General features: G+C 39.9%; 1 protein-coding gene across 2 annotated transcripts in view; it reads left to right on the top strand.

Moving 5' to 3' along the window:
- CAP2 (cyclase associated actin cytoskeleton regulatory protein 2) overlaps positions 1-20282 on the top strand; it is a 128183-nt gene that overhangs the window by 29164 nt on the left and 78737 nt on the right. Inside the window, exon 4 of one of the 2 annotated variants that reach the window (XM_081518146.1) lies at positions 19473-19550. The exons of the other annotated variant lie outside the window; for it this stretch is intronic. Within the exon in view, the coding sequence (XP_081374272.1) occupies positions 19473-19550 (78 nt within the window). The remainder of the gene's footprint in view (positions 1-19472; positions 19551-20282) is intronic. 2 annotated transcript variants of the gene reach the window in all.

Genomic DNA, 20282 nt, shown 5'->3' with positions numbered 1-20282 from the left:
TGTCTTGTTCATTTTATGCCTTGCTGGTTAGGTAACATGTCCAAAGAGTGTGTAAGTTAAAGATGATCTCTTGTTTGTATTTGGATTTCAAAGCTGGCTCTTACTTTTTATAGCATGACCTTGAGCCAGTCCTTACCCTTCTCAGTAATGAGACTGGACCACATCACTTCCAAGGGCTCTCAGAGCCCCTTTGAGTGACTCACCCATTGTCTCAGTGTAAAAGCATGAGAGAGTTACTCAGTTGCCAAATGAAGAGCTTGAGACAAAACAGCTTCATCACCAATAAAAAGAAAAAAAAAATCTTGAGCCATGCCAGGGAAAGAACCTCAAACAAGCAAAACAAGCAGAAGGAAACATGTCAGAAAAAAGGATACACAGAACACTAAAGATAACATATCATCCTGCTTTATGATAATATAGAAAAAAAATCAGACTCCTTCATTTAAAAAGACCTTGAGGGACTTCCTTGTCAGTCCAGTGGCTAAGAAGACTCCATGCTCCGAATGTAGGAGCCTAGGTTCCATCCCTAGTCAGCGAATTAGATCCCACATGCCACAACTAAAGGTCCTGCATGCCACAGCTAAGACCTGGTGTGGCCAAATAAATAAATACAAAAAAATAAAAAATACAAATAAAAAGAGCTCGCAGCCTCCATGAGTCTGTCCTTCTTGGTCTTACTGGTTCTCACTTCTTCCTTGACATGGACCTATCCCTAGAATAAATAACATAAAAATGGCCACATATTTATTTTACTAATTGTATCCATATTCTTTCTTCAATTTTAGAAAACCTTTATGGGTAGTTTGTACTCAAGAAAAAAATGACCATTTGCATTTTTGGTGCTTTATAATCTGGGTCTATGTAGAAACACCCCTGCCCCCACCAAAAAACAAAAAATTATCAGAAGTACAAGTTTGGTGCCTCCTGAGAAACCTGTATGCAGGTCAAGAAGCAACAGTTAGAACCTGACATGAAACAATGGACTGGATCCAAATTGGGAAAGGAATATGTCAAGGCTGTATATTGTCACCTGCTTATTTAACTTAAGGGCTTCCCTGGTAGCTCAGCTGGTAAGGAATCTGCCTGCAGTGCAGGATACCCTGATTCTATTCCTGGGTTGGAAGATCCGCTGGCGAAGGGATAGGCTACCCACTGCAGTATTCTTGGGCTTCCCTGGTGGCTCAACTGGTAAAGAATCTGCCTGGATTGTGGGAGACCTGGGTTCAATCCCTGGGTTGGGAATATCCCCTGGAGAAGGGAACAGCTACCCACTCCAGTATTCTGGCCTGGAGAATTATTTATAAGCAGAATGTTTTTGGTTTAGATGCTAAGTCGTGTCCGATTCTTGTGACCCCATGGACTGTAGCCTGCCAGGCTCCTCTGTCCATGGGATTCTCCAGGCAGGAAGAATACTGGAGTGGGTTGCCATTTCCTTCTCCAGAGGATCTTCCCAACCCAGGGATCAAACCAGGTCTCCTGCATTGGAGGCAGATTCTTTACCAACTTAGCTACAAGGGAGATGCGAAGTGCCAGGCTGGATGAATCACAAGCTGGAATCAAGACTGATGGGAGAAATATCAACAACCTCAGAATGCAGATGACACCACCCTTATGGCAGAAAGTTAGGAGGAACTAAAGAGCCTGTTGATGAAGGTGAAAGAGGAGAGTGAAAAAGTTGGCTTTGAACTCAACATTCAGAAAACTAAGATCATGGCATCTAGTCCTATCACTTCATGGCAAATAGATGGGGAAACAATGGAAACAGTGACAGACTTTATTTTTTTTGGCTCCAAAATCACTGCGGATGGTGACTGCAGCCATGAAATTAAAAGACACTTGCTACTTGGAAGAAAAGCTGTGACAAACCTAGACAGTGTATTAAAAAGCAGAGATATCACTTTGCCAACAAAGTTCCATTTAGTGAAAAACCAAAGCTATGGTTCTCCAGTAGTCATGTTGGATTTGAGAGTTGGACCATAAAGAAGGCTCAGCGCCTTTGAATTGTGGTGCTGGAGAAGGCTCCTTGAGAGTCCCTAGGACTGCAAGGAGATCAAACCAGTCACTCCTAAAGGAAATCAACCTTGAATATTCATTGGAAGGACTGATGCTGAAGCTCGCAATACTTTGGCTCCTTGATGTGAAGAGCCCACTCGTTGGAAAAGACCCTGGGGAAAGATTAAGGGCAGGAGGAGAAGGGGGCGACAGAGGATGAGATGGTTGGATGGCATCACTGACTCAATAGACTACTTTGTGCTAGCTCTGAGAGAGAGTGGAGGACAGAGGAGCCTGGCCTGCTGCAGTCCGTGGGGTCGCCAAGAGTCAGACACGACTGAGCGACTGAACAACAACAGCAGTGAAACAGCCCATTCCACACAGATCCATCCTCCTCAATCTCCTGCTTGCCTTCAGTCAAGTTGGCCCTCCCATTGACTAGTTTCTTGCTAATAGTTTTAATCTGAGCATTTATTTTTATTATAATTAAACATAAATATACCTTGGCAATCTCAAGCTCAAAGGATCTGTACATCTGTCACATTCTCCAGATGGCAGAGACAAAAAAAAAAATTACTTATACAAAGAATTTTGCATCTAGGTTTCAAACAGGCTTTATATCAAAGATCTTCTGTCTTACAGTCTTAGCCAGTTATGATAGAATTATTCGAGAAGAAAATACCTTGGAAATCATCCATTCCAATACACATCCTCATTTCTTTTTCTTTGTCTTTCTGCCTCCCTCCCTCTCTCCATCCTTCCCTCTCTCCCTTCTCTTCCTTCTTTTCTTCTTTATCTCCTAACACCCAGGGACAACTCTCGGAAAGAGAATGTACCTGAAGGTGTTAGTCATTCTGTCGTGTCTGACTCTTTGGGATTCCATGGACTGCAGTCCTCTAGGCTCCTTTGTCCATGGGATTTCTTAGGCAAGAATACTGGAGTGGATTGCCATTTCCTTCTTTAGGGAATCTTCCTGACCCAGGGATCGAACCTGGGTCTCCTGCATTGCAGGTAGACTACCATCTGAGCCATCAGGGAAGCCCTCCAATATATATCCTCATTTCTCTTTGTCTTTCTGCTTCCCTCTCTCTCTCCATCCCTCCCTCTCTCCCTTCTCTTCCTTCTTTTCTTCCTCTCTTCCTCTCTTTTTCTCTTCCTTTTTTCAAAGACAGAAACTGTAACCTAGAGAGGTTGGTGATATAGGTGCCACGTTGTATACAGAACCATGACCCCATGGCAGAGGAGGAATCTGGTCTCCAACATCTCCATCCATGGTTTGGGAGATGCCTGGCTTAGACCCCCCAGGTCAGCTGTTTCTCACTGCCTTTGCAGGCAACTGAATCACTAGTAAGATGCCACGGCATGTATCTGCCACCCCTTCTTGTCCTCTGCACTCAACAGCTGGCACCGTTCCCCCTATCAGATTTCCACAATAGGTCAATAAAAGAGTGGACTTGGGCGCAACAGGTGAGGAGAGGAGTTACGGTGAACATCACCATAACTGCTGTCTTTCATGTGTCTCCTCAGAGCAGCGCTGAGTGAGGCAGCAGAACAGTGCAGATGAACTGTGTCCCTCACGGGTCTTTGCTTCTCCCCAGTCACTAAATCAGCCTGCTTTCAGCCTGGTCATCACTCACTGTGTGGTTGACACCAGATCGGCCGAATTCAGAAAGGTCAGAGATGGATCCACCTCTGTTATGGTTTCTTCCCAAGAAGATGGAGAATTTTTACTCTCAGCACTGACCACATACTTTGTTTTTAACTTAAGGATATTTGCTTTTAGAACATCTAATTCCCGTCTCTGTCCTTGAACATCCTAGCTTCATAGCACATTTTAAGCCTAGAGAAGGCTCTTTATCAGGAACTGGACTTGGAATGTCAGCATCTCTTGAAGAGACACCAGGCATCACTAACCACCAGAATCTCCCTGTTTACTCCACCAAAAAGAAATAAGTCTCCAGAATATTTTGCTGAAACAGTGAGTTGGGTTCCATGAATCTCTCAGGTCAAGATGAGACCTGTGCCTTTCTTTTGCTTCTTAAAGGAAACCTGAGGAAACCCGTGAAACACCAGCCCTGATTGTTCTCTTCCGGTCTGTGTTCACCGGTGTAAGCAAAATGGAAGAACCGGAAGATGCAGAGATGTGTTCTGAACGTGCTCAGACTTCTGTGTGCACACTGCTGTATTTAAAATGGATGGCCCGCAAGGTCCTACTGTGTAGCACAGGGAACTCGACTCAATGTTATATGGCAGCCGGGATGGGAGGGGAGCTTGGGGGAGGATGGATACATGTATGTGTGTGGCTGAGTTGCTCTGTTGTGCACCTGAAACTATCACAACGTTGTTAAGCGGCTGTACTCCAATATAGAGTAAAAAGTTAAAAAAAAAATGGAATACCCTTTCAGAAGATTGTTTCCCATGTGAGAATTTAATCATGTTACTTAGTACTGCACAACAGAGGGCCTTTTCCTTTCTCTTGCCTTTTTCTCCCCCCCCCCCCCGTCTTTCCTTCTTCCTAAAACTATGCCAATAATGTGAACATTTGTTGTTGTTTTCTATCTAGACTTCAGGATAATTTAATTGTTTGCCTGGAGGCTGCTTCAGCATCTGAAAATTAATACTTTGTCTAAAAGTAATGACTTGATCTCATTTAGATTATCTTATTATTTCTATTCAAGCAATTATACCCACAAAACACACCACACACACAGACACACACAGAGACATGCCCCTCCACACGTGGATATCTACTGTTCACCTAAGAATTCCTTATAATGCTGTATTAGCTACATATAAGAAAAAACAGCCTTGATCAAATAGATGGGCATTCTGACCTGAGTCACTCTAATCGTAGGATATGTGTTTACAGATTCCTTAGTGTGCATAAGGCAGCTACAAAATATGCTTTTTAACCTGTAGTATATTTTTCCCTTTCCAGTTGTATTTACAATATGGTTGAAAATTGTAAGTTTTGAAACATGGCAGTTTACACTTTCATAGTACATTACAAGCCAATTCTTTTTAATTTATCAAGTGTAAGATGTTTTAGTGCTGTGAAAAAAAACAAACCAGGGTATTCAGCAAATTAATAATTTATCACTCTATGTATGTGTTTGCAAGAGAAATCCTTTCCTTTTCAGAAAACACTTTGCAAAATAAATATTTTAAATGGCAAGGTACTTGGAATGCTGATAGTTGACTTTCAATGGCTTTGGTTAAAACAGCTCAACATACAGAAAAGATGGTATGATTTATCCCTTCAGGCCCACCTGTTGAGTGTTGGGAACTAGTTCAAGGTTCCAGAAGTATGCTGTTCTCCTCTTGCCTTCTTAGTGTCCAACACTTATCCATAGTAAGTGGTTAATAAATGTTTGCCAAATAAATGAATGAATGAAACTGAGTGTGTAAAAGAATCAAATTACTGAATCAGTGGATGCATGAATGTTCTATGGCTGACAATTTGGATGAAGCAGTATTGTAGATGAGTTAAAAGAAAATCAAGGCCAGGTTGTATGTCATGAATTAGCAAGAGAAACATAGATTCTATAGATTTTTATCGTGCATGCATACACATGCACACACAAGTCCCGGTTTTATCATAGCCCTGACAATGTATCTAGTACCCTCTTCATTCCCTTTATTCTCATTCCTTTTTTATAGTTGAGGAAAATGAGCCATTGAAAGACTAGAGCTCTAAGGTAGTTTAAGAAAGCTATGGAATTTAGAAAGATGGTAATGTTAACCTTATGCAAGACAGCTAAAGAGACACAGATGTAAAAAAGAGACTTTTGGACTATGTGGGAGAAGGTGGAACGATATGAGAGAATAGCATTGAAACATGTGTATTACTATATGTAAAATAGATGACCAGTGCAAATTCGATGCATGAAGCAGGGCACCCAAAGCTGGTACTCTGGGACAACTCAGAGGGATGGGGTGGAGAAGGAGGTGGTGGGGGTTCAGGATGGTGAGACACATGTACACTCATGGCTGATTCATGTCAATATATGGCAAAAACCACCGTAATATTATAAAGTAGTTAACCCCCAATTAAAATAAATTAATTAATTTTTAATAAACTAAAAAAAAGAAAGCTAGGTGGGAAGTCATAAGTAATAGGAAAATCCATCAATATATTGACTTTTGATATCCCATGAGCTCTATCTATGACAGTATATTTTTGTGAGCCTTACTGTAAGTATTTTAAACTGAAGGTCAGAGTTAGAAAAAGGATAACTCTGGATTTTGTTTGATTTTTATGTTTGGATTGGGTTTTAGCATGTTGCTTTCCCCTCTGATCATTAAAGTGATAGCGATCAGGCAAGAAATAACTTGGGGGGTCAAAAGTGCCAGTTGAGAAATTGAATTTTTGTCCAGGATTTCGTGGCATTATATTTCTAATAATTAGTTCTTCCTGGTTTCAAGAGTCTTTAGTTGTATTTATATAATTTTAAATATCTGGATGAAAAGTGAAAAATTCAGTTGTTGTTTAGTAGCTAAGTCGTGTCCAACTCTTTCTCAACCCCACGGACTGTAACCCACCAGGCTGCTCTTTCCATGGGATTTCCCAGGCAAGAATACTGGAGTATTACTCTGTGTGTGGTACACAAACCACTGCCATCCACAGACTCTGCTAATGGTCTGCCATGAAATGAGTACAGACATTGTGAGTAAGACATTGAGAACTTTTATAACAATCCAACAGAGTAATTTTAAAGGCTGCTAAATCTGATAATTTAAGAAACTTGAACTTGTGCTTTGTGTCTTTATTTCATTTTTCTAGTAAGGTTCTTTTATTAATATTTCTTTTACAAAACTATCAGTCTGTGAGAGATGAGAAATAAAAAGAAAGTCTTCACCAAAGGTTTTTTGAGTAGCTCCATGTAATGCAAAATATTGGGGAAGAAACTCTTCCACCATAATTTTAGTTTTAGTTAAATGAAGCAGGAAAACAATAATATTAAATGAAAAACACTCATTTATTATGAATGCTGATACCTGGGGGAGTGCACATATAATTAGAGAAGGACTTAGCACCAGATAAGGATTTCTGTGCAGATTCTGTGTACTTCTAGCTGATGATGGGCCTGGTTCCTTTCTACTTTTGCTACCACGCATAGGATTTTTCTTTTTCTTTGTATGAGCATATAATTACTCTCCTTTGATTATCAGAATAAATTCAGAATAGACATGTGGGACGAAAAAAAGAAGGAAAGAAGAAATTTTTCCAAGGATAACAGAGCAGGAATTGATAGGTAGAGAGGTGATGTATACACTTACCAAAAGATTTGCCTTATTGAAAAGTGAAAAGTCTGCTGGCTTCCCGGATGGGTCAGTGGCTAAGACTCCAGGTGCCCAATACCAGGAACCTGGGTATAATCCCTGGTCAGGGAACTAGATCCCATATGCCAAAATGAAGAGTTTGCATGGCTCAAATAAAGATCCCACATGCTGCAACTAAGACCCAGTGCAGCCAAATTCATAATAAATAAATAAAAATAAATATTTTAAAAAATATTATAATTATATAGTTTGCTTTAAAAATGATGAAATGTTTATATATATATATATATGTATTTTTTTTTAAAGAAAGTCTGGAAGGATACTTATTAAATTGCTGAGAGTGGTCATTTTTTGGGGTCAGAGTTACCAAAATCTTTACATCCTAAACATCCATGTCTTTTCATCTTTTGTAACAAGCATGTGTAAATTATTATCAGAAGAAAAGGAAAGGAAGATTTGGTATTTTAAGAAAAAGATCTCGGAATCGAGGTATTGCCTGGAAGGAGTTCACTGAGCAGCAAAAGACAAGTGAGAAAACATGGATACCAAGTAGCGTTGGTCCCACACAGCTTGGCTGCATGGTGGTCAGGAGTGGTCAGGAACCCAAGATGCCGCGGAATCCATGGGAACCTGGGGAACCAGTGTTCAGCAGGACTTTCATGGGTCAGTGTTCCAGCATAAGATCTCAGTTGTTGTCAGGTCTGTACGGTTGATGAATGAACAAAATCTGGTTTGAGATAAATTCTGTGATCACCGGAGATCTGTTTCATTTCCCTGCCTTATTTAAATTTTCTGGGTTAGTAAGAGAGGCGAAGGGGAAAGAGAACTAGCATTTATTGAGGACCTGCTATGTTAAGCACTTCGTACAGCTGCCAACGCATAGCTTTACTTGATCATCAGAACACTTTAGGGCAGATAAATTCGAGATAAAGAAGCCAGGCGTCAGGAAGGTTGGATAACTTGCTTATGGCCATACATCAATGGGTAGAGTTGGATTGTATCTCAGGCCTATCTGAAGATCTGAAGCTCACAGATTCTCTGCTGTGCCACACTATTTTCCAAGAATTTCAGATCATTCATTATTTATTGGTAATTATTGAGCTTCTGGTGTAATAAAGGCCCTTCTGTGTAGGCACTGGGCTTCCCAAGTGGCTCAGTGGTTAAGAATCCCCCTGCTAATGTAGGAGACATGGATTTAATCACTGGGTTGGGAAGATTCCCTCAAGAAGGAAATGGCAACTTGATCTGGTATTCTCGCCTGGGAAATCCCATGGACAGAGGAACCTGGTGGGCTACAGTCCATGGGGTTGCGTAGTTGGGCATGACTTAGCGACTAAACAACATGTAGGCACCCAGGGGCCTAGTCTTCAAGAGCTTATTACCTACTTGGAGACCCAAGGCATACACACATGCATGAAACTTAAATAAGCATACGACGTAAAGGACAGTGCTTAGCATTACAGTGCGTTCTAGAATAAGGAGTACTTGCTGCCTCTAATTTTTCTGATTCATTGTAGCAGCCAAGTATCCTTTACTTGTATAGACCCCAAAATTCATCAACCATGCAGTGCTTCTGGCTTTGAGAGTCAAAGGATTTAGTTTAAACATGTTGGTAAAATGCTTTTGATTCCTTAAGTATTAGAAAGCAAGTTTGAGAATTTTGAGAGGGGCCAATTTGCCAAGTGTTTTGTCACTATGCATTGACTAACTTTGAAAATGAAATTAATTTCAGAGCAGAGTTTTGTTCAGATTACAAACTTATTCTGCCTGTCAGAAAAGCAAACAGATTTAAATATACAATAGTGTTTTCTTTTTTTCTATTCTGATCTCTTAAGAAACACTCACTGGTTTTAATTATTTCAAACAGTTGGTTTTTTAAAAGGTCATCTGCTACAATTAATTGTTTAGAAAAGTTTTATATTGGGTTTTTTAAATTACAGTGATTAGTTTTATACTGTAGATTTTACAGACTTTTCTACACATTCTATTGTTTGTGACCTGTTTGTTTCGACCATGTGTTCTGGCCCTCTTCCCATGTCAGTAAGTTGAGGTCTATACTATCGCTTTTAATGACTGCATAGTATTTCATTGCATGGTTATACCATCATTGATGTAAACAAACAAAATCATAGGTGGGGGAAAAAATATGTACAAGGATGCAGAGCCCAGATGAAGGTGAGACGAGTACGGCCTTAAGGTGTGACTCTGGAAGGACGTACACCTGGGCTCCACGACCGCCTCACCTGGTCTCTTCCCTGAAAGGATAGGCATCTAGTGGTATTTCAGTTCAGTTCAATCGCTCAGTCATGTCCAACTCTTTGCAACCCCATGGACGCCAGGCTTCCCTGTTGATCACCAACTCCCAGAGCTGCTTAAACTCATGTCCATCCAGTCGGTGGTATTTATAATCATTTAAAAAATTACTGACATTTGACTTTTTTTGTTTTTTCCCTATTATAAATGAAGTTACAGTGCATATCCTTATACAAATACTATTCTATAATTGTACAATTATTTTCTCAAGGGAAAGTCCGAGGATTGGTAGTGCTAGGTCAGTGGTAAATACTCCCTAACACTTACTGTTGTCCCCCTCACCCCATCCTGCCCTTCCTGCCCACCACACACATTGTACTGATTCATACTCTCAGTGTCTAAAAGTGCATTAGGCTGTTGGGTGATAATTACAAACTAGCAAAATAAGAATTTTAGGGACACAATGCATGATTTGAATGCACATTATTATCCATGGAATTAATTGTTTAAAAATACTTTGCTCTCTGTTACACTAGCAAGAAGATAAAAACAAAGCTATATGTCCTCCTGTAAATCTTTTTTTTTTGTCAGAGAAGATCGTTTATCAGTTCTGCCTTTTATTTATTTGACATGAGAGGAAGTTTGTTTAAATTGGTTCTATGGGGCTGGATGTGACATGTTCTGGATGGGGGTATTACTTTAATGGAAACTGATAATGCAGTTGAGCTATGTAATAGAAGATTTCAGGCCTGAATGTAGAAAGGACATGTTGGAGCTGTTCCTTAGTGTCAGAACTGTGCACTGTGGCTGATGTAAACTACTTATGTGAGCTGGAAGTTGCCAAGGCAACAGTCCTATTAATGAAGAATGAACCTCTCTTATTATCTGTGCCTGGATGAGTTGTTTTTTTTTTTATAAAATGTGCCTAGTAGTCTCACATTGACATTTTCAATCTACCTACTCATCTTTCCTTTCTAGGCTGCAAAATTATTTAGCTCTATTCAATAAAGATGCATTCTTTCTCTGCTAATGAAAGTGGAACCATTGGGAAAAAAAAAACAGTCAACTGTAAGGGCAGTAAAAATACTAATTTATAACAATTACCTAATATAAAATTATTGTCCTTTTGATATATGCTTTGGCTAAGGCAGAGCCTGAAATTGGGACTTGGGAGGTATTTGAGCAGGCCAGAGTCTTTAAATTAACTTGTCTTTATGATTTAATGGAGCGTTGCCAACATATTTATAAATAAGTGGAGTGTGACATTGCTCCTTCCTTCTCCTGGTCAGACAGTAAATTTAGACTCCATTTTATTGTGTGCACACTAGAAATTTAAAAAAAAGCTGTGGTTGAATTGTAGGCTTTAGGGAACCCTGTTGTCTTGAAGAGCCAGAGAGCCATGTTAAGGGGAACGATGGTTAGAATGACTAGGTACCAAGCATTGTGCTTCCTGGGGTCTAGAAAGAAGGAAATCACTTCTTCAAAAAAGAATACATTCCTGGGACTTCCGTGGCCATCCAGTGGTTAAGATTCCACGCAGGGAATGTGGGTTCAATCCCTATTCAGGGAACTAAGATCCCACGTGCGTGGCCAAAATAAAAAAAAAGAATACATGCCCTTTTTTAATGAAAATACTTCTTGTATTTTGTCAGGCTAACCAGATGAGGAACTTACATTTCAGTTATGGTTATCAGCAACCCATTCCTTTCAAAATGGAATGTTTGCTGTCTGTTCCACCTAACTGGCACCTTGTCGCCTGTTACAGTCATTAGTCATTCTTGACTTGTTTCCCCTGAGAAGGTACTCAGAACTTTCTGATTATGAAATTAAATAATAAACTTCGACTGTGTTCTCATCACATCTTTTTAATAATTTTTTTCTGATAATAAAATTTAAATGTTTGAGGTAGAAAATTTGACAATAAATGTATGAAGAAGAAAGTTTTAAAAACCACTCATAATCCCACTACTTAGTTAACTACCACTGATATCGTGGCATATTTACTTCACCAGGACATTGTTCAAAGTCCTCCTCGGTAAGAAAGAATCAACACTGATCTGTGAGGGCCATATGTATACGGCAAGTGACACATGCCAAGGGAGATACAAAGATGCGGCTGAAATTAAGGGGACAGTTGTAGTCCAAGCAAAACTTGGCCCTTCTATGTCACTGAGGCAGTTCCAGGGTCAACAGCAGGTAGCAGTCAATCTGATTTCTCATTTCTTAATTTACATCTTTAGACTACATGGCTGAAAAAACAGATTTTGCCATCAGAACAAGTTTTAGCACAAGCGTGCGTCCAATTTTCTTTGTTAATAGTAATCCTGGCTTGCTTCTTGATGCCTTTCCTATTGGCATGTAGGAAAGAGAGAGCTGTTTCCCAAACATATGCAAAATAGGCAAAAGTTCACGGGAACTAAAGATGTCATAGTGAAGAGACATTGTGTACTTGCATGTTGTATTATTGGCAGTGATGGCATAAAGAGGCAGTTTGGGTGTTGCTTTAGTCCCCTCCAAGCATCCCCAGATAAATATGATAAAAATAACAATAATAAGCACAAAGAATAAAAGTCTCATGCACTGAGGATAAGGGCTTCTTTAGAGAACTTTGCTATTTTTAGCAAACTGAAACAATCCAAGTAAAAATAGAGTGTTTAGCATTGAGTCTCTTAGTGACCCCGTCAGCACAGTCCCACCATCCTTTCCACCAGATAATGCCCCTAAGCCCCTCTCACATAGCTGTTCATAACCACCCCCAACTCCGATTCCATAATCCAATATACATATATCACAAGGCAGGTGATGGGGAAATGCTCTGTCATCAGAAGGCTGAAGCTGGGATGGAAGTTCCAAAATGTCTGAAAATGGAAACAGAATACGTTTTTTCTCGTTTGAAAAAGAAGCGGAAAGTTCACACTAATGTCAGTTTCCTGGTTTGTTTTTTTTTTTTTATAAATTTATTTATTTTAGTTGGGGGCTAATTACTTTACAATATTGTAATAGTTTTTGCCATACATTGACATGAATCAGCCATGGGTTTACATGTGTTCCCCTTCCCGGACCCCCCACCCACCTCCCTCCCCATCCCATCCTTCTGGATCATCCCATTGCCCCGGCCCTGAGCCCCAGTTTCCTGGTTTTGATGTTGCACTATATTTAAGTAAGATATAACTAATGAATAAACTAATGCTTTCCTGGTGGCTCAGAAGGTAAAGAATCCGCCTGCAATGCGGAGACCCAGGTTCAATTCCTGGGTGGGGAAATCTCCCCGGAGAAAAGAACAGCAACCCACTCCAGTATTCTTCCCTGGAGAATCCCATGGACAGAGGAACCTGGAGGGCTACAGTCTATGGGGTTGCAAAGAGTCAGACACGACTGAGTGACTAACAACAATAACAAATTCTTTGTCAGAAAGATTCACTGGAGAAGGGGTAGGCTACCTACTCCAGTATTCTTGGGCTTCCCTTGTGGCTCAGCTGGTAAAGAATCCACCTGCAATGAGAGACCTAGGTTTGATCCCTGGGTTGGGAAGATCCGCTGGAGAAGGGAAAGGCTACGCACTCCAGTATTCTGGCCTGGAGAATTCCATAGACTGTATAGACTATGGGGTCACAAAGAGTCAGACATGACTGAGTGACTTTCACATTCACTTTCAACACCTAGTCATGATAAAAACTCCATAAACTAGGACTAGAGGGAAACTTTCTCAATTTATAAAGACATCTACAAGAAACTGTCGTTATAAATTGAGAAAGTTTCCCTCTAGTCCTAGTTTATGGAGTTTTCTTACAATGACAAGAAACTGACAACTAACATCATATTTAATGGTGAGAAGGTCAGAGATCAGGTGCGAGGCAAGGATGTCCCCGCTCACCAATCATTTTCAACATCAAATTAGAAATTTTTGCTAATGCAAATAGATGAGAATAGGAATTAAAATGCACCCCGATTGGGAAGGAAGATATAAAACTGTCTTTTATCACAGATGACATGACCTTCATCTATGTAGAAAGTCCAAAAGAATCAACAGAAATGCTCCTGAAACTAATTAAGTGGTTACAGCATACAATATTTGTTAGAGAATTCATTAGAAATGTGAATTCTTGGGCCCACCCAAAGCTACTGAATCTGAAACCCTGGGGGTGAAGCATGACAATCTGTTTTAACAGAGCCTCCAGGTGACTATGTGACTCAGCTGGTAAAGAATCTGCCTGCAATGCGGGAGGCCTCGGTTCAATCCCTGGGTTGGGAAGATCCCCTGGAGAAGGGAAAGGCTACCCACTCCAGTATTCTTGCCTGGAGAATCCCCATGGACAGAGGAGTCTGATGGGCTACAGTCCATGGGGTCGCAAAGAGTCGGACATGACTGAGCGACTTTCACTTTCACATTCTTTCACCAGGTGACTATAATGCAAACTTAATGCAAACCGGTTGAGAACTGCTGGTGTCAGCCTCCTTCATGGCTCTTTATGTCAACCCAGATGGCTTTGATAACCTGACTTTGTAGGGTTGGTGCTTATGTTCATGTCTATAAAATTAAGCATCTTCAATATTGTTTTAAGCAAAATCGTGAAGTGAGTGAAACTTGTCTTTGGCATCCTATCACCTCTTTTTGTCGGCTCATTTTCCTGCCTTGCTTTCATCTGTCAGGTTCTCTTTTACCTTTTTTTTTGGATGAAACTCAAAAGACATCACCTTTAGGATAGATTAAAGGGTCCTAAGGAATCAGATCTAAAAACACAGCACCTCTAATGATAAAATATGGGACTTTGGCAGACTCATTGGGGAGGAATGTGAAGGTGGTGTTGACGGTGACCTTCCCAGAGCCCCCAAGTTGCACCTGATGAGCAGATGCCCATTCCCTTGACCTTCAGTCAGAGAAAGAGGACCCCCTTCCCTTTGCTGTCTGGTTCCCAAGAAGAGGGCTGATACAGTCATAAGATCTGGAAATATCTTCAGCACAGGCATCCTGGCTGGATGCTTTTTGTATCTCCTCCAAGTCTTACCTGTGCCCTTTCTCCCAGTTGCACCTTGCTCATTTTATCATCCACGTGGTGCTTTGTGGCCTATAGATTTCCCAATGAAATAATGCAAAGCTTTGATGGGTGTACAGAGACCAACTGGGCTTCCCCAGGGAGCCAGTTCTCTCTCAGGGGGATTAGATGAAAATAAGTCATATTAACTGGTGTCTGTTTATCCCGAGGTTTGCTTTGAACGGATGACTGAAATTCATTCTCCTACTCTTTCCCCTCAGACCACAGGTCAAGATCGTACCCCAACCTGTCTGTCCAAGAACTCCAGTCACCTAAGTGAAAATTGATAGAATTCAAGCAAAATGCACAGCTTTGCCTCTTACCAACACTGTCCCTTTCCTCTCTGCACACACGTGCTCACAGGCAGATAGATGTGCATGTATACCCACAAAGGTCACTGAGGCGCTCTGGCACACGTGTGATGAACAAACTCAGCAAAAACCCTCAATTATTTGTCGTTACTGAAAATCCCTACGTTGGACTTTTTCTTTCACAATGTTTTGAACGGCCTGAGTGAGCCAAATTCTCCCTTTCAAGTTATCAGAACTCAGCAGGTTCAGAGGAATTGTTACTGATGCTGTCTGGTTGAGGGGACTCGTGGAACTTTCCAAAAGTAAGAAGCAGGTGGATCAGAATGCCTCAAAGATGGAATAAAAATTTTTTGAAATGTGGATGGATCAGGTTAAAAATGAATGTAGTTTAGAGTCTGCTAGTCACGCCCAGAGTTCCAGGAAGCCAGAAGAGGTACACAGCTGAATCCTCAGAAGGATTTGTCTACATAAGCCTATCGAAAGGGGAGAGTGGAAGCAGATAGCTAGATATTCAGCCCTTCTGTGCTCTGACCTCCACTGCTGTTGTTGAGTGAAAGGCCATGTTGGGGGAGAGACTAATTAATGAAATTGGCCATCTTCACCTAATCAGACCCGCACGAAAACTGTTCTGTTAACAAAGGGCTAAATGTTGTTGCTCAGGAAAGTTAAAAAGGGCAATGATAGTGTTCATCTTGGAATAACTACAAAAATATTGTTAATGCCACCTCTGAGTTGCAGTTTTAACTGTAGAAGTCAGGCAATCCCAAATTACTGTTCCCACAGCAACTATAATTCAGCTGACTCCACAAGGCTTGTCATAGATGAGGACCATACTTCTGTATCATCATTGTGGGAGCAGTGCAGTTCTTTTATTTATGTCTAAGCTATGGAAAGTTTTATTTCATGAGCTTCTATTTGGAAATGTGGTTATTAGAGACTGACAAAAGTCCTTCTGAACCACTGAAAATAAATGTTTTCATGTATGGATAAGCATTCATGCCACTCTTGAGCTTCATATTCAGGAGGTCATAATGGTCTCCAAGACAGTAAAATTTGAAAATCCTCTATTTCCCTAAGGAATATCCAAACTTGGAGATTTTTGAGCAACATAATCCCAGCACTCAGGCTGCCAGGACAAAGAGGAGATGGTGTATTCCAAAAAGGAAAATATACCCTCATTTAAATATTCATAAGACCTAATCTGTTATGTTTATGATGATGAATTTGTCATTCTAAGTGTAAATGATCTACAAATCTTGGTTTTATTTTAAGCATTTTCTTGTCAGTAAGGGGAAAAAAAAACCCTTGGATGAGAAATGAGAAAAGTTAAGCACTCCCTTTTCCCGTCTCCTATTCCATCAGGCCCTAGAAGATTAGGAAGAACACTCTTGCTTGAAATGGAAAATAAACCAGTCTCCAGTAAGGTGGCAAAATGCTCAAGGAATCACCCACAGGGTTACTAGAAATAGTGTGTCAGAGAGGAACAGAACATGCAAAGGAAAGTCATGGGCTTGCCCTCAGAGAAAATAAGACAGTGAGCAGAAACAGATTCCTGGCTTAATTAGAGTGTAATTTAGACTCTTAAAACTTAATAAGAGTATTAGCATATTTTTAAAATATTTTTCGGGGGCTTTCCAGATGGTGCAGTGGTAAAGAATCCACCTGCTAGTGCAGGAGATGCAAGAGACACAGGTTCAATCCGTAGGTCGGGAAGATCCCCTGGAGAAGGAAATAGCAACCTGCTGCAGTTTTCTTGCCTGGAAAATTCCATGGACCGAGGAGTCAGGTGGGTAACAGTCAAAAGGGAAATTGAAGTCTAATGAATAAAAATCAAAAACAACGTTAATACAGAAATGAAATATAAATTAGCAGTGTTAATGTATATGAGACCCTACTGAATATCCGTTTATCAGCACTAGAGAAAAGTGTTGATATAATCACAGTAATTACAGATGACAGATAAGGAAATGAGAGGCAGAGAGAATGTAAAAGGTATGAAATCATTCAAATATTATACAGTATGAGGATAATTGTTGGAACCCCTGAGTAGAGAATCTAACAAATGGAAGTAAACATATTTTGAAAGACAAAGTTATGTAAGAAAATTTACCATAAATGAAAGGACCAAATCTCTTCCAAGAAATAAAACACAGAATGCTCAATCAAAATCCAGAGATAACTTAGTTAAGCTGTTAAGCTTCAAGGATAAAGAAATAATTCTTCAGGTGTCAGAATAGAAAAGTCAGTTTCCTACAAAGGAGAAAAAGGCCAGCTGGCTTAGATTTGTGCATTGATTGCCACCTTCACTGCTATCCTTTCTGCTCATGGTGAGAGAGAGAGACCCAAGGATGTTATATCCAGGCAAGATATTGTTAAAATATATAGACAACAGGGAGACATGCTTCAGACTGGAGAACTTAAGCAACTTTGAGACCTTTTTGAGGAACATACTTGATAATGGGAGTCTAGCCAGAAAAAAAAAAAAAATCGAAACTCAGAAATGGAGAAGTCATGGTAAAACAACTGGTGAGAACCACTAGGTATGTCTACATGTGGAACTAATTCTCAATAGCTATGGGATTAGCATTACAGTAAGAATAATAACTAAAACAAAATGAAAAATGGAGACCAGAGATAGAAAGAAGTGGGAAAGGCCTGTGTTCTTTTCTTTCCCAACAGGAGTCAGTTAGTATTGTCTAAAATTACACTATGTCATTTAAAATATAAATACATAAGTATTCCAGTCTATTAATTTTTTTTTTAACTTAAGCAAAGAAGGGTATTTATTGATTCAGTCTCTTAATATTTTATATTTTTATCTTAGAATGATCATTTGTGTGCATGCTCAGTTGCTAAGTTGTGTCCAACTCTTTGCAACTCCATGGACTGTGCCTCCAGGCTCCTCTGTCCATGGAATTCTCCAGGCAAGAATACTGGAGTGGGTTGCCGTTTCCTTCTCCAGGGGATCTTTCCAACCCAGGGATCAAACCTGCATCTCCCACATTGACAGTCAGGTTCTTTATCACTGAGCCACCAGGGAAGTCCAGAATGATCATTTAGATGATTTAGAATGATGCATAATAATTACAGTGCAGAAACTTTTATTTGAAGCTTATCAGTTCTTTCTCTTTCATCTTTAGTATTCAATCATAATGAAAATTTATACTTTCATTTTAAAAAATAGTACTTAAGGTATGGTCCCATTTTACCAATGTCTGTCTGCATATGGATTTTAAAAGGTGGATGCTGTGATGTTCATCTTGTATTAATAATGATTATTTCTAGGTTACGAGGTATTTTTTAAAAATTTTTAATCTTCGTAACTTATGGCATTTAAACAAATATTCTGAATCATTGTGCTTTGTCTTATGAAAACAATTGTATGACTTTTCTTAAAAACTAATTGTGTGTGATATAAACATTTGGAATTATTTTCTTCTTGATACTCTTCTGTAACTTTTTGAATTTAAAAAAATTAAAGAATTAATCAATTAGTTAAGAGTGAGTAGATGGTAAGGATAAGAGAATATGGTACCATGTATTTGAAGACATTCCCACCTGCTCAACTCCTTTTGGGGTGTTGAGTCCAGGTAGATCTGAAGTCTCCTCCAGAGCCATCTAACTGAACAGTTGTAGCAACTACTATTTCTCTGTGAGCATATCTTAAATATTTATTTTTGTTTATTTATTTGGCTGTACCAGGTCTTAGTTGCGACGTGCAAATCTTTAGTTGCAGTGTGGGAACTAGATGTGGGATCTAGTTCCCCAGCTAGGGATCAAACCTGGATCCTCTGCATTGGGAGCACAGATTCTTAGCCACTGGGCTATCAGGAAAGTCCCAGGTGACCATATCTTTATGGGGATGGCTTAAGGGACAATTTTCTTTCCACTATCAAGTGTAGAACAAATTGGGGTGTGAAAGAGGATAGTAGAGACACCCTTTGGAAAACAGTTACACTTTGGGGCTCAAAGATTTTTTTAATAGCTTCGTTGAGATATACTTCACATATCATAACATTCACTCTTTTAAAGTATATGATTCGGTGATCCTCAGTATATTTGCCACATTGTGAAACCATCACTACTGTCTAATTCTGGAACATTTTCATCGTCCCCGAAAGAAGCTCCATACTCATTAGCAGTCACTGCCCATTCCTCCCTCTTGCCAGCCCCTGACAACCACTAATCTACTTTCTCTCTGTAGATGTGCTTATTCTGGACATTTCATATAAACGGAATCATACAAATGTGGTCTTTTGTGACTGGCTTCATTCACTCAGCATAATGTTTTCAAGGTTCCCCCCATGTTGTAGCATGGATCAGCACTTCATTTCTTTCTATTGCAGAGTAATATTCCATTGTTATGGATATATCACATTTTGTTTATCCATTCATCAGTTGATGGACATTCTGGTTCTTTCTGCTCTCTGGCTATTATGAATAATGATGCTGTGAGCATTTGTTTACAAGGTTTTTGTGTGGACAGGCATTTTCATTTTTCTTGGATATATACCTAGAGATGGGACTGCTGGATCATATGGTAAATATCTGTGCAGGCACTCACACAATTAAACTGTTCCCTTTTTGTTTTTGTTCCCAGGCAGAAATGGTGCATAGTGCTTTCCAGGCCCAGCGAGCTTTCCTTCTGATGGCCTCTCAGTACCAGCAACCCCAAGAGGTAAGAGTGTATCCTGAGAATCGAGGGTGTCCAGGGAATGGGCAGTGTAAGATAGAAAACAGGTAAGCAGCAGAACCAGTTACTCTGAGACACATCCCGAAAATGAGATGTATAGCAATGAAAGTTCGGTCTCTAATCCAGATTACAGTACAAAACATTTCTAAGGTCTTTACAGTCTTATTATGACCAAATTTATACTGTGACATTCGACATCACCTATTTAAAGGGTCAGTTTATCTATGTCACCTGTATTCTATTCGTTTTTACTAGTCTCACAACCAGTTTGTAATTAAGGGAGTATTTACTACTAACTTTTAGTCCATACTTTGTGCTTCTTTGTTATCAAAAACTGCTGGATTGCTGCTTCTCAAACTCTAATCTTCATCTGAGACACTCTGGATTCAGTGATTTGTTAAAGTGCAGAGTCTGGTTCATAGGTCTAGAACAGAGCCCAGGAGTCTGTAGTTCTAACAGGCTCTAGGTGATGTTGATGCTGCTGGTCTCTTGCTACATTTTGAGCAGCAAGACTCATGCATCCCCACCTGAAATGCCCACTAGCACAAAATCCTTTTGTAGATAAATACCAAGCTCGTGTTCTTTTTTCCTATCGTGTCTATATCAAAGCAGGCTGTTATGCTGCATTAACAAACATTTGCAAAATCTTAGTAATTTACAGTCCTGATTGACAGTGATGATCCAACTCCAAATTTCCTGTCTCATTTTGGACTAAGA

This window comes from Giraffa tippelskirchi, chromosome 8 (assembly GCF_054371585.1).
Source record: "Giraffa tippelskirchi isolate mGirTip1 chromosome 8, T2T-mGirTip1v1.2.pri, whole genome shotgun sequence".
In the NCBI taxonomy this organism is placed as follows: Eukaryota; Metazoa; Chordata; class Mammalia; order Artiodactyla; family Giraffidae; genus Giraffa; species Giraffa tippelskirchi.
The sequence above is the reverse complement of the archived record's forward strand: the minus strand, read 5'-3'. Positions and strand labels throughout refer to the sequence as shown.